Below are 20,300 nucleotides of genomic sequence, written 5' to 3'. Positions count from 1 at the left end.
GTCCTGCACCTCACCTGGTTTTGCGCTTCTTCCGAGGCCGGGCCACCTTTAAGCATGTGATAATGTGGCGATGACATCATCGAGCCATAATCTCAGATCACATGACATTTTGCATCATTTGTACTGACGCCAATGGTCACTTTTCTCGTTTGATGAGGCATCTAAGTCATTTGTCTTAAATACGACTTAACACGAAACAGAACCCTCAGTTTCCTACCTGTTTGCCGAAGCATATCTCAGAGGCCACTTAGAAGCGCTGACCCTCCGTGGTGGTCTAGTGACAATGGTGCTCGACTGCTGACCCAAACCAGTTAAACCTGTGGTGGGTCATTCTAAAGGCTTGTGGTTATTCTGAGCTTTATTTATGTAAGAAGCGATAGCTATGCCATTAGCCCTTCTCGAAAACTGTTCATGATGCTCAACGTTCTTTCACAGGAGTGAGTGCAACTGTGGTTCATTTTGACATTTTGAACTGCATTGATTATAACAAGCAGGTAGAATAAGTTTCCAAACACTCATCGTCCGGTGAAGTCCCTTTACCGCTTGACAAGCCAAGCGCTCCTGGTACTTCTCCAACTGGTTGGCAGGTGCCACTAGTCACCTTTCATGCTGCCCCTCATCAGCATCGGATCATATGGCAAGCGAAGGCGGCACCACCGTTCTGCTCAGTACAAATGAAGGCGTATCTGCATGTTTTAAGTTTGAAGATTATAATGAAAAAGTGTACTGCATTTCAGCACTAATATAGGGACCATCAAATGTGCACACCAGTAAAAGGTCACATAACTAGAATCATATGTATGTTTGTTTATTTTTTGTTTTGTTTTTTTGCCAAGTGGGGTGCCAAAAGTCATTTTTTGCAACTTTATTGAGACATAAATCCACATTATATATAAAGGTATAAATCCACGTTTAATGAGAAAAACAGGGTTCGTTTCTGCCAATACAATAGGCAACCTTTCCATTACTATTGGGGTTATATAAATTCCTGTTCCGAGTGGTTGTCTGTCCCTTTTAAGTTTTGGAAGTGTTGAATGGTGGCATAAAATGACCAGCATGCTCACAACCAGGGAAGCTGTAGCATGTCTCAGTAGATTGGACGTTCCAAGAAAAATAACACAGATCCAATGGCCACATTGGAAGCATCACTCTAGTCGATGCATCGAAAAGGAGATGTATCAGCAGAGCTGCCTCAGTGACAGGCTCAGTGGTGCTTTCAATGGATTGGCTGCAGTATGGAATAAAATTCATGAAATATTAACGAAGCCCAAGGATTCACAAAGCTGGCGGGGAGTGTTGGGTTCCGAGAAATTCCTGATGGCCTTGACGCGTGATGGTAACGGAACGATGACAAGCGCCGAAATGCGATGGCCCTAGAAATCTATCTCTTTGATGCCAATAAAGGCATTTCCGTGGTTTCACAATGAGGCCATACTGTTGAGCGGGTACTATTCATGCATGTGACTATCATTGTCTTCTAGAGTGGACCTGGCATAAGTATGTCATCACTGTAAGTGAAAACTGCAGGAAAAATCACTTCAGCAATAAAGTTCTGGAAGGTTTGTCCTCCAGCATTGTGTAACCCAAAGGTGCACACAAACTCGAATAAACTGAAAGGTGTTGTGATGGCAGTTTTTGGAATGTCAGGTTCAAGTGGTATCTCGATGCACGCCTTGACCACATAGATCTTGCACGCATCCAGGTTAGATGTGAAATTTGTATTGTAATGCAGGTAGCTGTCATGCATGGTTTGAGCATCGAGAACTCAGTAGTCTCCACATGAATGTCAGTTATTTGGATTCTCCTTTGGCACAAGATGTAGTGCTGAAGCCCATGCACTGGATAAGGGACAAATGATGCCAAGTTGCGGCATGTTCTCAAAATCCCGTTTAGCAACAGCTAGATGCTTGCCAAACTAGCAGTGAGGACGAGAAGAAACTGTAGCCACGTGTTGATGTAATGAGTGACAGTGTGGCTGGGAAGCTTATTCCAGTGGCGAGGTCTTGTGACCACAGGGAGCTTGGCCAGAATTCTCTGGTATGGACTTGACAGAACAAGAAAGCATGCTGTTGAGGAAATCAAATCCTGGTAAAACTATCAACATACGAGTAGTGCCATCATTGAGCTGTCTGTGCCGCATGCTCGCTTCAAAGTTGTAGCAAGTGTGGAGATAGGTTTTGCAAGAAGCTTACCCTACAAGGCGATCGGGAAGGGACGCGACGTTCTCCACTATTGCACATGCCATTAGCTTCCGAAGGGGAAACAGCTCAACCCACTTGGTGCAGTGATCTGTGATTGCCAGTAGAAAAACATGGCCTCTCCGGCTTCTTGGGAAAGGTCCCATAATGCCACAGGCCAGGACTTGCCAGGGTTGTTGGCTGTCGATCGGCTGCATGAGCCTGGGAGGCTTGCCCCACGAGGCTTCACGCATTGATCATGCACACGCTGCATGAGCAGGCATAGTGAAGGGCATCACGCTTCATGCCAGGCCAAGTAGCAGAGCGGCACAACTTTTTGAAAAGTCTTAAGGCCACTCGCATGTCCGGCCAACCGCGAGTCGTGGAAATAGCTGAGGGTGGCTTTCCTCAGACTGCGGGGTATCACCACCTTGAAAGACTCCTGGGGAGCTTCTTCAGATGGGACATAACGCAGAACGCCATCAGCATCAAGCAGATACGAGTCCAACGTGCCCGCAGCAATACCAGCTGTTCGTTTGTGCCCGGTGGCTTGACCGCCACGCTCCTCTTGGGAGCTCAGCTCATTGAGCCCGTCAACAATTTGCTGACAAAACGGATCATTCTGCTGTGCCTTGAGTAGGTCCTCTCTGCTGAAGACGATGCCAGCGGACGTGACAGAGTCTACCAGGTATGCGTCCTCACCCGAGGCGGTCGACTCGAAAGTCACCTCGCCATCGGTGTTCACGCCTTTCGACCCATTGGAGCCAGAGGCCCCGGAGTCTACTTGGTGCGACTGCTCTTGGGGAGTGGCGGACACAAGTGTCAGATGCCAAAACCGGGGGCACGTGACAAGGCAGCAGCCACGACATTCGAACTCCCTTTCCGGTAGCGCACAACAAAGTTGTACCGCTGCAAGGTCAATGCCCAGCGCGCGAGGCAGCCCGAGGGCTCCCGCAAGCGCTTAAGCCAGGTGAGTGCCATGTGGTCCATCTCCACCATGAATGGCACACCGTCGACATAGCACTCGAACTTCCGGAGAGCAAAGACTATAGCGAGACATTCCCTTTCAGCCATGCTGTAGTTGCGCTCGGCGGCATTAAGTGACCGGCTCGCAAAGGCGACTGGCTGGAGGACGCCGTCGTGCTCCTGAAGCAGTACCGCACCGAGACCCAGGTCGCTCGTGTCCTCTTGGACAACGAACTCCCTGTTGAGGTTGGGCAGCTTCAGATTGGCTGTGGCCTCTAGAGCTTCGAAAAGTGCTTTAAAGGCTTGCTCTTGCTCCGGCCCCCAGCTCCATCGTGCCGACTTTTTCAACAGTGTGGTCAAGGGTGCTTGGAGGTCCGCGCAGTTTGGGATGAACTGTCAGTAGTAGTTCACCATGCCCAAAAAGCACCTCAGGCTCCGAATGTTCGCCGGCGTCGGGTACTCCACAATGGCTCGTACGTTCTCCTCGCACGGCAGAACGCGACCAGTCTCGATGGTAAAGCTTAACAGTGAAATGCGAGTCTCCGCTATTTGAGCTTTCTTCAGGTTCAAGGTCAACCCGGCGGCACGCAACCTTTCAAGGACGTCCTCCAAGTGGTGGAGGTGCTCCTCGAACGTTCGACAGGTGACAATGTCATCGAGGTACGCCATGACGAATTGCCATTTAGCGTCCCCAAGAATGTGGTCAATCAGTCTCTGGAATGTAGCTGCAGCTCCAGAACAGCCAAACGGCATGCGGGTAAACTCGTACAGACCTCTGTGAGAGGTGAACGCAGTTTTCTCCGCGTCAGCCGGCTCCATCTGAACCTGCAGGTAACCGCAGCTAGCATCCAAGGTGCTGAAGTAGCAGGCATCGCCTAGAGCAGCCACGATCGAGTCAACATTAGGCATAGGATAGGCATCCTTCCTCGTGACCTCGTTCAGCCGGCGGTAGTCCACACAGAGCTGATAGAAGCCGTCTCTTTTGGGGACCGTTACCACCGGTGAACGCCAGGGACTGTTTGAGTGTTGGACAACTCCAATTAGCTCATCCAATTCCTGGTTAATTGCTTTCCTCTTGGCCACACTGATGGGGCGAGGATCACATTTCCACGGTTCTGCGTCACCTGTGTAAATCCGGTGCCTCACAAGAGAGGTGCAACCCAGGCGTTCAGTGAACATGTCGCTGAAACAAGTCAGCAGCGACGACAGGCGTGCCTTCTCCTGTTTCGACAAGCTGACCAGCAAAGGCGGCAGCGAGCGATCCGAGCTGCTGCTTACGGGGTGGTCACCGGCGTAGCCGAGACCTCGTTCACCACGGTAGCGCTATGCTCGAGAGAAATCGGTAGGCACGGGCCGCTTTCCGCCACGCCGGCCAAAGGGCCAGTCTTGGCGTCGGAGTGAGGGACACGGGCCGAGGGGGCTACGCTTTGTCGCCTCTCCTCCTGTTCCCTCGTGGCATTCGGCGACTTGCATGCAGCCGAGACCACGGGAGGTGTAGCGAATGGCCATAGGGCACTGGAAGGGCCGTCCCTGTAGCCTCCGCTCGCGACGTCTATCAACACCCGTGCGCGCGAGAAAGTCACAACCAAGAATCACGGGCACTGAAAGACCAGGGAGATGCACGAAGCGCTGTCGGCGCGCGATTCTCCCAGCGCACAGCCAGCCGCGCAGCGCAGCACGTGGTGGATGTAACGCTGGCGAGATGGAAGGCAATGTTGCAGGCTCGAATGCGGACAGAGCGGTCACACAAATCAGCCATAACCTCTTCGCTGAACAGCGAGATTGAAACCCTGCTATCCAACAACACCACAAACTTTCGACCAGTGCTCGTAAGGGCGATGAATGGCGCCAGCATGGCTGGAAAGTCATGTTCAGCGCAACACGCCATCGGTGCCAGAGGTTGGGTTACACCCTCATGCTCTCGTACTGCTGTCGCCAACGGTGAGGGGGAGCTCACGTCGGGCGCGTCTCGTTGCTCTCTCGTGGCCAAGGCCGCCTCGTGATTAGGGGGATTACGGGGTGACGAGTCACCACCAGCCCACGCACAACGAGGCTCGAGAGAAGCGGACGGCACTGGCGGCGGGCGGTAGGCTCTCGCCGCCAGTATGTCGCCCTGAATACGCTTCGCATCGGAGGCCAGCTCGTTTAGGTTACGAAGCGTCTCCAAAGGTAAGCGGCGAACGTTGGACGAGCCTGGCGAATGGCTCGCTCTACCTTCTCAGTGTCTGATGCCTTAGGGTCGGCAAGGAGGTAGAGCTCCTGCAAAGCCCGGACGTGCTCGAGAAGAGATTCGTCGGGATGCAAGAGATTCGTCAGGATGCTGTGTTCGGAGCTCTAGCTCACGATGCATGCGGCGCTCCTAGTCAGGAAGAAGGAATTTGCTACAGAAGAGCGCCCTAAACTCTTCCATCGACCAAGCTTGGTGGCCAACAAGTCAGTACCACTGCGCCGCTCAGGCTGTCAGCGATACAGGCAATACACTGGCTAGCATAACGCTGTCGTTCAGCCGCATTGTCTGCTGATAGTAGTGCAGCAGCTCAAGGTACTCCGTGGTACTCGTGCAGTCCGAATAACCGTTGTATTCACGCAGAGGTACCCTTAGGCTACTCGGTGCGCTTGGCTGAGGGGACTTGAGGTCGCCCTTGAAAGCACAAGGCTGTGAGCGCGCCGCTTCCAACAGGATGTTTAGGAGCTGCGCCGCAGTTGCGTGCAGCGGCGATTGCTCCGACGCAGGCGCGGCCGTAACAGGGTCACGCGCCTGTTCTCCGGCATGCACGTCAGACCGAAAAGGGCCGGTAAACGGCATAGAGGAGAGTAGGGTTTCCGCTCCGACTGGTGCATGAGGCCTCATGTGACTGGCGAACGGATCGACAGCAGAGCACAGTGGCTCACGTTTGTCGCTCACGTTTGACGAGTCTGAGGCATGTGAGAGTCGGGAAACGCGGCAACGTTGTTGGCTAAGTGAGCTGGTTCACGCACGACATTGTCAACCCTTTGCGCTCATGACTGAGGTGGGTCAATGAGCACGTGCATGCCGACACCTAAGTGGCCTAGGTAGGAAGGCCCGGGTGCAGCGGTTTGGGCCGTCAACTGCGCTGCTGACAAGGAAAGGCCAGCGACCGGAGACGATGCATTGGAGGGGCCCAAGCGTGTGCTCCGCGTGCGTCTCGAACAGCTGATAAAAACCTGCAACTGGCTTGGCGGGGACTGTAGTCCACATTCGAGCGGTTTGCATCACCATAGGGGGCCCCAAAGAAGGGATCTCTCCCGGTGACCGAAAGCAGAGGGCTGCCAAGGCAACTGTACCTCATGCTGTCGGATTCGTCCGCATCGAACAAGATCAAGTCCGTCACCACGGGATCGAGCAGGAACGAGCGCCTCGAGGGGACTGCTTTGATGCCATGCCGAAACCAAGTTGGGCGCCAGTTATGTGGAGATAGCTTTTGCAAGAAGCTTACCCTACAAGGCAACCGGGAAGGGACATGACGCTCTCCACCGCCACAGCGAACAAAGACGCTACGGCCGGGTTTGTCTACTCTCCGACACTGCGCAGAAGAGGCACTCGAGGCAGGTTGTCAACAAACACGGGTTTGCGGGCTGTCAGGGTAACTCCGCAAGACCGATTGAGTATGCCTGCCAGTGGCATGACTATCACACAAAGGGGCAGCAGTCAAGCAGACGAACGAGAAGCCGCCTGCCAGAGCAGCGCGTCAACCTCTCGTGCAGGCCTGAGAGTACCGTATAAACGCGTGTAAGGGCCGCACTTTTTTTTTCAAGAAATGAGGGCCAATTTTCAGGGTGCGGCCCATACACGCGACATTTTTTTTTTTTAAGTAAAAACGCACCAGTTAGCGAACGAAGAGCGTTTATTGCAGTATACGACATTTCTTGCGACATACGTGCTCAATCGTCGTCACTCGGCGAGTCCTCAGACTTGGAGTCCGAGATGAGATGGTGTGCTGCGAAGCGCCGTCACCCCACAAGCAGTCATCTTCCGTGCCATCCAAGCTGTTAGATATCCCGGCGACTTTAAAACTTCGGGACACAATGTCCGTCGACACCGAGCGCCACGCAGATAGGATCCACCCAAGTACAGTCGCCAAGGCTAGTCCCTTCACACGCAGCATGTCTGTTGTGAGTGCAAGACCATCATTCCGCACTTCAGTCACATAGCGGAGCAAGTCTTCTTCCAAATCGGGAAACTTGCACTGCTCTCCTCGGAAAGCACGCTTAGTGCTGTTGGTGTTTCGCAAGGCTTCTTTTTGAGCACACCAACGTCGAACACACTTCTCGTCAACGTAGAGTTTTCTGCCGGCGGCACGTTTCCCATGCTCGAGAGCATACTCGATCACCTTCAACTTATAGCCAGCAGTGTGGCTATTCAGGTACTTGCCCATCTTGCCAAAACGTGAACGCCGTGTAGAAAACAAGCTAGCACGAAGGTCATTGAACAGTGCAGAAAACTACAGCAAATGGCTGGCTGAACTGCACAAACAAAACCATCAACGCGAACGCCATGCCAAAGTTGGTGATACTAATGCCAATATGGATAGCGCCGATAGCCCATTTGTATAGAGATGTGAGAAGCTAAAGCTAAAATCCTGCTTTAACCTTTAGTTGGCGGGTCTAAGAATACTAATAAAAAAGTTAAAATTTTTAGCCCACTTCACGAACATCTTAACACTGCGTTTCCTTGCGCCATATATCGACTACGCCTAGAAGCTTACGCGCGCGCGCATTTTGAATACGTATTGGTTGAGGAAAGTGTGGGTGCGGCCCTTACGCGGATTTTTTTTTTTTTTTTTTTTTTTTTTAGAATATGCACTTCAAAAAAACGGGGTGCGACCCTTACACGCGTTTATACGGTATCTGCCGCGTCGTCGAGCCAGCGCAAGACAGGAGCAAGCTTATGGGCGAGGGGTTTGTCACTGGCAGCCAATGAGGATCAGCGAAGCGCAGTGACGTAGACTAGCGTGCTGTGCAACGAGGATTCTCCGAACATGTCCGGACACATGGCGTCATGCGGGGAAGGCCAATGCATGGCTACCACCAGGTTAGAAGGCCTGGCGGCGTAGCCACGGTAGCCATGTCGCCAATGTCGCCGAACGGCGTTTCCCGGTGCTCAAGCCGCGCGGGGCCAGCACAAGCTAGCTGGGAAACGAGGCGCCAAAGGGGAGTGCGCGCTCGATTCCCACGAAAGACAGGAAATCCAAAGTGATAATGGCTATGTCAGAGATGAACACGTGACATAATTCGAGGCCAATGATAAGTGAATCAGGTCCATGTGTCACTATTGTCAAGGCATTAGCAGTGCAAACAGGCTGTCACAATGGCTGTCTCATTGGCGGCCATCATTGAGCTTGTCGCTCAGCTTTCCTTGTGGTATTGGTGTGTAGCATGATTCATGGGAGTGAACTGAATGTCATGAATGTTGTGCTGGCAAGCAGTGATGGCAGAGGGCAGAAATGTTGTTCCCACCAAGTGGCATAGGGCATTCGTAGGGCTGTATGTTTGTTGTGAAAACGTTTTCCTTGACATTCCATCAAACCATGCAGGATCTATGGTGACCATTTGCAATATTATTGGGTCACTAAATTGAGTGCCTTTGCAGGTTGGTCCAGCTGAATGGGGCAGTGCGGACGTCGTGCCCAACGTCCCTCAGCCCAGAGCCCAAACCGACGCTTCACCAGCTGATGCAGCAGAGGCACAGCACAGTGGCCTTGAAGGATGGGCCCCCCGTGTTCCCACCAAACCTGCAGTTCGGACGAGGCATGCATCGTCACCAGTGAAAGTGGTTGTTGCACTTCAAGCGCAGCGGTGCAATATCTTTGAACACCTTTCCTTGGCAGCCACAAAAGAAAATTTCACTGCTCTCTTATGCACTTTTTGTGCAGGAGTGTTTGCAGCAGAGCTTTGGGTAGTCAGGGGAAAATGAATTCCTCTACCACCACCATTCCCGCACTGCTTTGGGGTGCTCGCTTGTTTGCGGGGCTGCATTGTTTATTGTTCCTCTGCAATGTAGATCAGCTCTTGCCTGCAGTCACTCACTTTTTATTGGGTGGCCTTCTCAAGAACAAGAAATGTGCTTTAAGTTCAGTGCTTTGATGGAGAGCCTTTCCTTGAGCCTCAGAGCAGAATGCGATAACTTTCCAAGAAAGTGGTCTCCCTTTCTGTTATTGGCAAATCTGCTGCACGTGACAAAGGATTGGATGAACAGGCACCTTGATAGATATGAGCAGTTGTTCCCAATTAACTTAAAAGGAGATACTGGTGAAATCCTCCTCCTCCACAACGGAGTGGAGGAGCAGTCTTCCGTGAAAGTCATGATGTTTTTAGGTGTCCCATTTTTATCTCTTTCTTCATAGTATGCGATGTTGGAGCGACTGTCCTGTGAGTGAATGGTGGCCGATGTGAGAGGAGGACATGTGAGTGAGTGATGACCACAGATGTGAAGACATCATGGCACCTATCCTTATTTACTCTTTTATTGCTGCAAGCAATTTTTCTGGTGCTGTGGCAGCAGCAACTGGACATTTATTAGAATGCTTGCTTAAGGATGTAGAGAAAAAATGCGACTTTCTAGGTAATATTCGTACATATTTAATAATAAAAAGAATGCTGTATACGATTTCTGTGTGCCTTTTTTGTTTTTGGCCCAACTCGCCATTTGAAGCAGTCCTCAGAACACGACAGCAATGTTTCACGTGATCAAGTGACTACACAACTACTACAAAATAACCACTCTAAGAATGGGGGTACCTGATTTACTTGATTTTAAGCCGATAGTCTTTTTCAAGCACCCATGTACCAAACTCTGGGGTCAGCTTAGATTTGAGGATTTAAAATGAAATGCTAAGACTGCAATTTGAGCCTGTTAGTTTGCCATTTGAATGCACAAAGTTTCACAACTGAGACACGGACAGGAGGAAGGCACAATGGGACACACAAAGCGCAAACCTACAACATTTTTATCTCAAAAGTTTCATGACCTTTTATACACATGCAGACACACTCTATGCATGTCCCGAGAGTTCACAAGCATGTACTGCCACTCGAGGACGCTATCTTTTAGATGCAAAGCATCTCTTGCTTGGGGGTATGTCCCGCGGCGTTGGCGTCCGCACTCACACTACGCATGTGCAACTCTCCTCCTTTCCTCTCTCCAACAGCTGCACGTTACTCTTTCCGCTTCTCTCCCAGCACCTTCTTGCGCTTCTCCTGCGTTCTCGCTTCTGCTCTCGTGGCACATGCGCAACTCTCCTCCTGTAGTCTCCTGTCCTTCAAGTGTGGATGTAAAGTGGGTAGAGCGCTGCGCGCGTTCAGTCCAGCGCTTGCTTCAGTTGACTCCTCTGAAATGCGGGCTCGACATGCCGAAATTCTTTCCTGTGCAACGCCGCGATGAGCGCCAGCGCATGCGCGACCCCTCTCCCTCTCTCTCCTCTCCTACGCTGCCCCCCTCTCGCGCGCCTGTCGACAGCGTCCCCCGCTCGCCCTGTGAGAATTAACGGCTAGGCTAGAGGGAAGACACAACGCGCGTAGTGTTCCTCTTCGCGTTCCACAACGCGAGGTCGGTAGCATGCCCAACGAATGCCAATGGAACGCGACCGTGCAAGTGCTCCGGCTTCGCATTGCCTCATGGTCCCCTTTAGCGGGAGATAATGTAATTTTTTTTACTGACAAGGCAATGGACGGCTCGCTGATGCACCTATCTTCTAATTTAGAGATGTTTTAATGTCAAACAGATAATTACATTTTTGCTTCTGGCTTTCGCTGTGCACTGGTCAAACATGGGCCTGCCCCCACAATTTCTGCAGCGGATCGCCAACCTGGCACCTTTTGCAATCTTAACATCGTTAGCGCGAGCACGATAACAATGTAAAATCCTTGCATATTGCTAGTGCTTATAAGCATGTGGCACACCCTCTACTGTAGCTACATTGGCCTGCCAGGCTGGGCAAGCGACATTGGTCATGACCATAATAAGTACTGCCAAGCAGAGCTCTCGGACAGTGCTGTTGCCGTCATGCTGTGGTTCGTCTTTCCTGAGTGCTGTTGCCTGGGCCCCCCTTGTCCATGATCCCGGGACAGATCGTGACACTGGTAACGAGTACAGCCAATGGATTGACCCACGCCATTGAGAGCGGCGAAACAACGCCTGCCGTTCGTGCCGCCATGTTGCTGTACGGAAGGCTCGACTCATACAAGGGAGATGGATCCGCCTGGCCAATCTACGAGGAGCAAGTTCACATATTTTTTTGGGCAAACGACACACCCAAGGAGAAACAGTGGGACGTTTTCCTGGCTAGCTGCAGGACCCAAGTCTTCAGCCTCCTGCTCAACCTCCTAAAGCCTAACAAGGTGTGGGTTCAAGCTAGTTCGTACTCCATGATCAACACTTCTTGCGCAAAATTTCTTAGACTACGGACGAACCAGACACGGATGGGCGCAAACTTCCAACTGAATTTATTATCGAAATGTGACATATATACCGTATTTACTCGCGTAATGATCGCACTCGCGTAACGATCGCACCCCTAAATTTTGTCGTCTAAATTCGATTTTTCTTTTTCCCCGTGTAATGATCGCACCCCGAACTTGCTGCATCGATATGTCGTGTGCCAAGTCTAGCCGATGATCATCGCGTTTATCATCTGTCGAATGTTGCGTTAAAGGGCCCCTCACCAGGCCACATAGCAAATTTTAGTTAGACGCTGGAAGTTGTTGCGTGCCAAATGAGGAGCAGTATACCTCAAGAATTTTTCAAATCGGTTCATTACGAGCTGAGAAAAACAATAATTCGTAGCGGCGCGGAACCATGATGAGAGGAGGCGAGTTTCAAACCCTTGCCACTCGCCCCGTGTAGCCTTCGCAAGCCAAATCCCTTTCCTGCCCTCTTCACTTGACACATACGCATGAACACGTCATGTGCATGCATGGTCATGTGCGCATGACGTGCCCGAGCCAACCCGAGCACGCGAGCAGCGTTGCACGGCCGCTACCTTTCTTTTTATGTAGCGGCCGTGGGCGTTGTGTCGGCGTTCTCTGTGGTGTACTGCCTGTTTCTGCGGGACGGGCATGAAAGTTGAGAGATTTGTACGAGCACGAGAGTGGCGGTATCATGAGCCAGTGCCGCATTAACGTTTACTTGGACGCGGTAGAATAAATGAGCATAATGAGTGCTCGAACGCGCCAGAACATTACTTTTGTTTCCAGGGCTGGCGTCTGCTCGATGCGCTAACCGCGGGGACACGAGCGCATGGAAAGGGAGGCACATTAGCCCCGCGTCTCGCTGCAGCATGCAATTCACGAGAAAAAAAATGAAAGAGACGCACACATTCCCTTTGTGTGTCTCATTATTTCTCTCAAGTTTTATTAATCTATTCAAGCAACAAATTACACAAACTACACATGTCGCGTCAAATAATTATTGCAGTGTCACGTGCTACTGTTGGCGACATCAGAGCACAGTCATCTACGTAGAGGAGCGACGTCACAGCACTACCATCTACGTAGGGCCATTTGCTCATGTACGTCATCCCCTCATTCTCTAAAGCGCGCGCCCGCGAGAGGAAGGGCAAGCAGCGTTCACCTTGAAATTTGACCCATTTCCGAGGCGCGTAGCGTTGCAAATTTTGGCAGACGTGATCGTGAACGCCCAGTGTATGCATTGCGCTCGTTAGCTCAAAATTGTCAAAACTGGTGAGGGGCCCTTTAATAACTCTTCCAAACTCGCCAAGTGAACTGCACGCACCAAACATATTCGTAATTTTTGCCCACCGTTGGCGGAAACGTGCCATTTAGGATTGCAGTAAAGGCAAATGCCGCGGTTTTCACTGAATGCCCGCCATGTGTTTTATGTCTGTGGCAGCTGAACGCGCCCATCTTTGTTTCTGTGATCTGAAAGCAGGCATCACTACGCTAATGCCGTAAATTTACTGATTTAAATGAAAGCATTCCTTATTTAGACAGAAGAGACTGTTTTGACGCGCGTGACGTACTCACAACCACCGTGACTGACGAAAAGAAGAAAAAAAAAATGCGGTCGCTTCGCTCTGTGGGCCGCCATGTTTGTTTTGCTATCCCGCACTGTTACAGCGGCGGCCGCCTGTTGGTCGACCTGTTGCCATCCGGCAGCAACAAGCTGCCGACGCATTCCCATAATTCCTGAAAAAGCCGTGTCGCCGCCATCCCAGCCGCCCGTCACGGCGTCACCTGACACCACGTTTTTTTTGGCTGTGCTTTGTGATCGTCTGTTGAAGCGCCGTTTCACCATGGGGCGGTATGCGAGCTTTACTGCCGCGTTCAAGCTGAAAGCGCTTGATTACGCGCTAGAGCACGGAAACCGCGCTGCCGGCAGACATTTCGGTGTCGACGAAATCCGGATCCGATATTGGAAAAAACAGCGCGAGAAGCTCATGGCTACGAACAGCACACGCCGGGCTTTCCGCGGACCCAAAACGGGCAAGTTCCCTGACATCGAAAAGGCAGTCCTCGAATACGTGAGGGACATGCGCAAAGACGGTTGTGCCGTGTCGTTAGACATGGTACGGACGCAGGCGCGCACAGTTTCCCGGAGGCTGGGAATAGCCACAAAGGACTTCCGCGCCAGTTCCGGTTGGACGACACGCTTCATGCGGCGGAATGGACTGTCGCTGAGGCGGCGGACGTCGTTGTGCCAGCGACTTCCATCCGCGTACGAAGACAAAGTGATCAATTTTCACAGGTTCGTCACGAGGATACGCCAGAAGAACGGTTTCCTGCTGTCACAGATAGGCAACGCCGACCAAACGCCGTTGACGTTTGACATATGCCTCGAAGCACTATTGTGAACGAGAAAGGTGCTCGAAGTGTGCTCGTGAAAACGTGTGGTGCGGAGAAGCAGCGGTGCACCGTGATGCTCGCAGTGACAGCAGACGGGCGGAAGCTGCTGCCGTATGTGATTCTGAAGCGGAAAACAATTCCGAAGGGAAACTTTCCCCGTGGCATCCACATCCGCGCTCAAGCAAAAGGGCGGATGACGGCAGACCTCATGGTCGATTGGATCAAGACGGTTTGGGGGCGAAGAGCAGGAGCGCTTCTGCTTCCTTCACTTCTTGTGCTGGACAGCTTTCGGGGCCATCTCGTTGACAGTGTCCGTACCGAGCTGAAGGAGCGGCGCACGGAAATCGCAGTGATCCCTGGGGGTCTAACTTCGCTGCTACAGCCTCTGGACGTGTCACGGAACAAACCGCTCAAGGACAACGTTCGGAGGCTGTACGCAGAGTGGATGGCGGCGGGCGACCACGATTTCACGCCAAGTGGCAAAATCAGGAGACCCTCCGTGGAAGTCCTCTGCTCATGGATTCTCGAAGCGTGGAGTACCATTTCCGACGAGGTGGTCGTCAAGAGCTTTAAGAAGACTGGCATTTCCAACGCGCTCGACGGGACAGAAGATGACCGTCTGTGGGACAGTGAAGGCACTGCCGATTCCGACAGGGAATCGTGCGGCGACGACACTGACGCCAGTGACGCTTCGGACTCAGAATGAACGTTAGGGGGTCAGAGAGTTCAAAAATAAAAGGGCAGTGTTCCATGCATGTAGCTCCTGCGTAATGCGTGCATTTTATTACAAAGGTAAGCCTTACTCTACTTTTATTTTTGGTTATGTTCATGATAGCTATCGTAAGAATTCAGATTAGCGACTTCTTTGCGTTTTCGGTGCTCAGAATATTGTTTCACGGAAAATTTACCCCGCGTAATGATCGCACCCCGAACTTGGCGTCAATTTTTTTTTAAAAAAGTGCCATCATTATGCGAGTATATACGGTATATGCAAATACAAGTAAGACAAAACAAAAGCACCAATGGCGCAGGTGCACAGTGTGGCAGCGCGCATCAGCTAATCACTCCCCCAGCTGTAGTGCTCCTTCCAAGGCCATTTCCTTCTCTGTCAATGCAACTGATGTCGGGCTTGCGCAGTTGCTGCCCTCCCGTTGCATTTCGGCTGCCACCACATTGTCTCGCGTGCGCTGATCCCCGTCGTGAAAAACGGCAGTGCACTGTTGATACAACAGTTTGCACCCACACTCGTGGCAATGAATGGCCAAATTTCCATCCCTGCCCCTTTCCACCCTCTTCGCATGCTCACGCAGGCGGTGGTTTAGACACCGACCTGTTTGCCCAATGTAAGGTCGTTAACACGAGAGTGGCAACTTGTATACGACTTCCTTCGTGCAGTGAACATACTTGTTTCGGTGTTTTACGCCACATTTTTCCTTTTTAGGTATAAATGGGCTCGTGGCGATGCAGAGTTTTGACAGTTTTTCAGGTGCAGACATGACCACCTGTACGCCGGCTTTTGCATCAATCTTTTTAAGATTGTGCGCGATGCCATGCAAGTAAGGCATCACCGCAATCTTCCTAGGTCGCGTGGTCTCCTGATCGTCACCCAGATTATGTTCATGCGAAGCAGCCGCGGCTTTCTTCTGCGTCCTCCAAAGAGCATCAGCCACAGTCGCAATCATATCCTGCGGGTAACCGGCTGACGTTGTGGTGTCGTCGTCAAGCACCACCGCGGGTTCGAGCACTGGGAGCTTCATGCAGGCCGCCGCGTCCTCGTTCGTCCCGCGCCCGTGTACCGTTCGAACTGCTGCGCGCGAGAACTCGGCCCGTAACCGCGAAGGGACGGCGAGCCGTCGCACGCAGCGAGGGAGAGCCTAGGCGACACTCCCCAAATCAGTGATTTATTACGGGGGATTTTAATACAAGAGAACAATAATTCGTTACAACCAATCGCACGTAAGATAGTTACACAGGACACCAATCACCCACAAAACGAACAAAGAAAGAAAGAACCAGGTTTGGAGAGCCGACCTACCCTTCGGCCGGCGCTCCCGCGATCTCGCACCCCAGAGCAGAAGACACAGAACAGATAAAGCAATTAACACTTAAAAGGAACATACGGTGCACGATCGCGAGGCGCTGCCTCGGGACTTCGAGACCGCGGAGGGTAGCGCGCGCCCGCTGAGGCCGGAGCCCCGACAAAACGACGTAACCGCCGGCCGGCGGCGAAGAACAAAGAACAAAGGATCGCCGCCGGCCGGAGCGGCCAAAACACGTACGCACCCTTCGAGGTCCCCAAGTGGTCTCTCTCGAACCTGGTGGTCGCGCATCCGCCGCTTCTAGGCGAGCGCGAGCCAGGTCCAAATCCCGCCAAAATTGGGCCAATCAGACACCGTGTTTAACCTTCGAGGGCGGGGTGGCAGCAAAGTGACGGCGATTTATGACCAGCTGCCACCCGTCCGGTCGAGAGAAGAGGGACACGAGAATTCTCCAAGGAAAGATGGCGTCGAGCCACTGGCGCGGACGCCTCAATTCCCACAACGTCAGGCGAGACACCTGCGCGTTGAAGCTTCGGTCCATACCGTGCTTGCACGTCTTACGGAGCGCATTGTTAAGACAGGAGCTGATTATGGCTCTCTTCACCAATTTGGTATGGGCGGATCTAAAGAGCAGTAATGGTTTCTGGCTATGCGGTTCATACATCCAGCACATGCGAGCTCTTGAAAACGTGAGGCAGAGGTCTAAAGCTGGCCACACCGCATGCCAAGACGCTGAACGAGCTGCTCACCATGCTGTGCTTGCACCTCAGTCCAGCATCATCCACTATAATGGAGCAGATCCACTTCAACAACTGGAGCCATCGGGAAGGAGAGAGCCTCGGGCAGTTCGTCGCTGTGCTACAAGGTTTAGCAAGTACCTACGCCTTCGGGGACCAGGTGGACTCAATGCTCCGGGATCGTTTCGTCTGTGGCATGAACAACCCCGCTATGTAGACATGACTTCTGGAATTTCCCGACCCCTCGCTGAGCGACGTGTGAAAGCAGCACTGGTGATAGATGCTGTGACGAAGGGCGCCGGCAGGATTACATGTGCGGCGTCAACGGCAGCGACGGCCAACAAGATGGCGAGAAGGGGCGGTACATGCACTCGCTGTGGTGACGCCCACTCCCCTTCACAGTGCCAGTTATCTCAAGTCCAATGCTTCACATGAGGAAAAACTGGGCACCTTGCACGGGTATCCTCATTGGGGAGGACGAACAGCGCACAGCAGCAGCAGCCTAGATCATGCCCAAGTTCCACACAAGCCCGTAGCCAGGGTAGGCGCCGCAAGTGGCGGAGGATACATGCGACAGCAAGCTCTGGTCCCTCTGCGGCCAGGCTCCATGTTGTGGCCGAGAACCCACCGCTCTTCAACATGTGCACAGGCCTTCTTCCGTCATCTGTGCCACCGTACATGCTGACCATAGTCTGCGGGCACCCTATTTCCGTGGAACTGGACACAGGGGCCAATGTGTCAGTAGTGGCTGGAAAACTGTTCAAGCGGACCTTCCCCAAAGTGTCCATTAAGGCTTCAGCTATCATGCTGCGTAGCTACTTTGTAGAGCTTTCCCAGGGTCAGGCCCAGGCCAGCATTCGCTTTGGCATCAGGGAAGCAACCTTTCCTCTTTATTTAAACAAGAGGTTTTCACCGACGCTGCATGGTCGAAATTGGATCCACGCACTGGGTGTTCGGCTGCCAGAATACCAGGAAGCTGCCCTGGATGTTGTGAAAGACCTCCCAAGCTTCCTAACAGATTTCCAGTCCCTGTTCCAGCCGGGGGTCGGCACATTCATCGGCAGGACAGCTGGCATATGCATATATGCCTGAGGCAGTCAGGCCTCATTTTTTCAAGCCTCGTCTACGGGCGTTCACCCTGAAGGATGGCGTCACCCAGGAACTGCGATGGTTACAACAAGAGGACATCCTGGTGCCCGTCAAGACTTCTGAGTGGGTTGCTCCTATCATTCCGGTGCCCAAGCGAGACGGTAGTGTTAGGATCCCTGGGGATTTCAAGGTTACCATCAACCCCGTCGCAACCGTCGAATAGTACCCACTGACTCGGATCGAAGATCTCTGGTCAGCGTTGTGTGGCGGACAGAAGAGTTCACAAAGCTCGACCTCAAAGACGCTCACCAGCAGCTGGTGCCCCAGGAGGCCTCACGGAAGTATGTCACAATATCGACAATTATGGGGTTCTTCTAGTACACACCATTTGACGTGGCCTCAGCATCGGCCATCTTTCAGAGGGAGATGGAAAACCTTTTCAGGGACATGAGGCACATGGCAGTGTACTTGGATGACATCTTGGTTACTGAAATCGATGACGGAGACCAGCTGCAGAACCTTCGCAATGACCTGACACGACTTTAGAATGCTGGTCTCAAGCTGGAAAAGTGCTTGTTCCTGGTTCCTAGTGAGTACCTGGGACACGTCATCTCCCAGGCCAGCCTGACCCCGGCCTCTCGCAAAGTTGAGACTGTTCTCAAGGTGCCGAAGCCTTGAAACAAGAAAGAGCTTCAGAGCTACCATGGTCTCGTCAATTTCTACTGGAGGTTCCTGCCAAACCTGTTGGCGCAGCTACAGCCACTGCATATTCTGCTTCGAGATGGTCAGCAGTGGGCTTGGAAGAAGGAGCAGGATGTGGCCTTCCAGCACAGCGAGAAGCTAATCACAAAAGCACCAGTGATGGTACACTTCGATTCGTCCAAGACTGTCATCCTTACCGTAGATGTGTCGCCATACGGTGTTGGAGCCGTCCTGGCACATTGGGACAAGAATTGCCAGGAACGCCCTGTGTCATTTGCTTCCTGTCGTCTTCATCCTACAGAGCAACATTACAGCCAGCTGGACAACATTATCTATCTACCTATCTACTCCAGAGTCTGACATCTATGTCGCTCGTCACGTTCGATTTTTACTGTCCAAAGAATCCTTCTTTTCGGGTCTCTTGGAAAACGATACAACTTCCAGCGTTCCTGGAATGTTTGGTGCGCTGCAGCATGCAACACCTGGCTATGGTGACGGTAGCGAGCGCATGAAACTGGACGGGAAACGTGCACCAACCTAGCAACAGCACGCGCGCCATGCACAAGCGACCGGGGGGAGGAGTCAAAATGGCGGCCACGCTGCCACCAAGGCCGAGGAGGCGGCATCTGCCCTTTCAGAAGCTGACACCACTCTAAGCGGGGGGCGCGTGCATCGAGGCACGCTAAACAAAGCTACGCTAGGGCGCCACGCATGCTTGTAACACTTCTCACCTCCCAGTTATTAAACACACACAATACACAATTCCCAGCCGGGTCGACGGTGGCTTATCCAGGCGAGTAGCGGTCCTGTGGCCTCCGATGTCGAGTGCTCCGCCTGGGCATAGGTATCGGTGAGCTGGGTGTGGCAACGCCAGGGGCTGCCTGAGCCGTTCTTGTTCCATCCTGAGGGTCCGCAGTGGCTGGCCGTGATGGTAACGCTGAGCTTGACGTTGGCCCAACGGGTGGCAGAAAGCGGAGACGCCTGTCACCTGCGAGGTCTCGCTAGCTGGCGTCTCACTGGCAGCAACTGGTGTTGCCGTTGATCTCCTTGAGGGCATGCAAACCGGGTCCTGCAGCAAGCCCTCGGATGGTCAGCATGCCGGTGCCACTTGGTTCTGTCCGGCATACGTATGAGCAGCGACGAGGTGCTTGGAGGTGGGACCACCTGTTTGACAGACCAAGGTGGGCTGGGCAAGAACGGAAGTTCCTCGCAAAGACCGACGCTCCCAACTCAGGCAAAAGCCCAGGATGGCACTCTCGGTCAGCAGCCAGCTTCTGCTTCAGGAGTGCTGTAGACTGGAGGTTTAGATGCAAAGCGTCCAACGGTGTCTTGACCATCCAGTCCAGCAGGAGCTCACAGGGGGCACGGCCAGTGACATCGTGGGGTGTGGTCCTGTACTGGAACAGTATGCAAGCGACCCGCATACGAAAGTCCCCAGCCAGGCTCTTCTTGAGTTTGTCCTTAATGGTCTGCACCACCCGCTCAGCCGCACTGTTTGAAGCGGAAACATGATCTGGCAAATTCCGTTCTTCGTCAGCCAGGTCAGATACTGTGCTGGCGAAAGCAGGACCATGTCGGACATGAAGAAGTTCAACAACCCCTGGGCGGTGAAGACCTGCCGCAGCGCTGCAATTGTCGCGCCTGCTGATGGAGTGGCGACAAGTGAAACCTGCACCCACTTTGAAAAAGCGTCCACCAGCACCAGGAAGTAGAGGCCCTTGAAGGGGCCCCCGAAATTCACGTGCAGGTGGGACCAGGGCCTCTGTGTG

At 52.7% G+C, this 20,300-nt stretch overlaps 1 protein-coding gene across 6 annotated transcripts in view; it reads left to right on the top strand.

Moving 5' to 3' along the window:
• Positions 1 to 9,769, top strand: part of LOC119372693 (serine/threonine-protein kinase WNK4) — a 352,802-nt gene extending 343,033 nt beyond the window's left edge. For all 6 annotated transcript variants that reach the window (XM_049419747.1, XM_049419751.1, XM_037643142.2 and 3 more), the window contains one exon: positions 8,755 to 9,769. In XM_049419747.1, coding sequence (XP_049275704.1) covers positions 8,755 to 8,932 — 178 coding nt within the window. In that variant the 3' untranslated portion in view covers positions 8,933 to 9,769. The remainder of the gene's footprint in view (positions 1 to 8,754) is intronic.
• Positions 9,770 to 20,300: the final 10,531 nt, after the last annotated feature.

This window comes from Rhipicephalus sanguineus, chromosome 10 (assembly GCF_013339695.2).
Source record: "Rhipicephalus sanguineus isolate Rsan-2018 chromosome 10, BIME_Rsan_1.4, whole genome shotgun sequence".
Taxonomy (NCBI): Eukaryota; Metazoa; Arthropoda; class Arachnida; order Ixodida; family Ixodidae; genus Rhipicephalus; species Rhipicephalus sanguineus.
The sequence above is the reverse complement of the archived record's forward strand: the minus strand, read 5'-3'. Positions and strand labels throughout refer to the sequence as shown.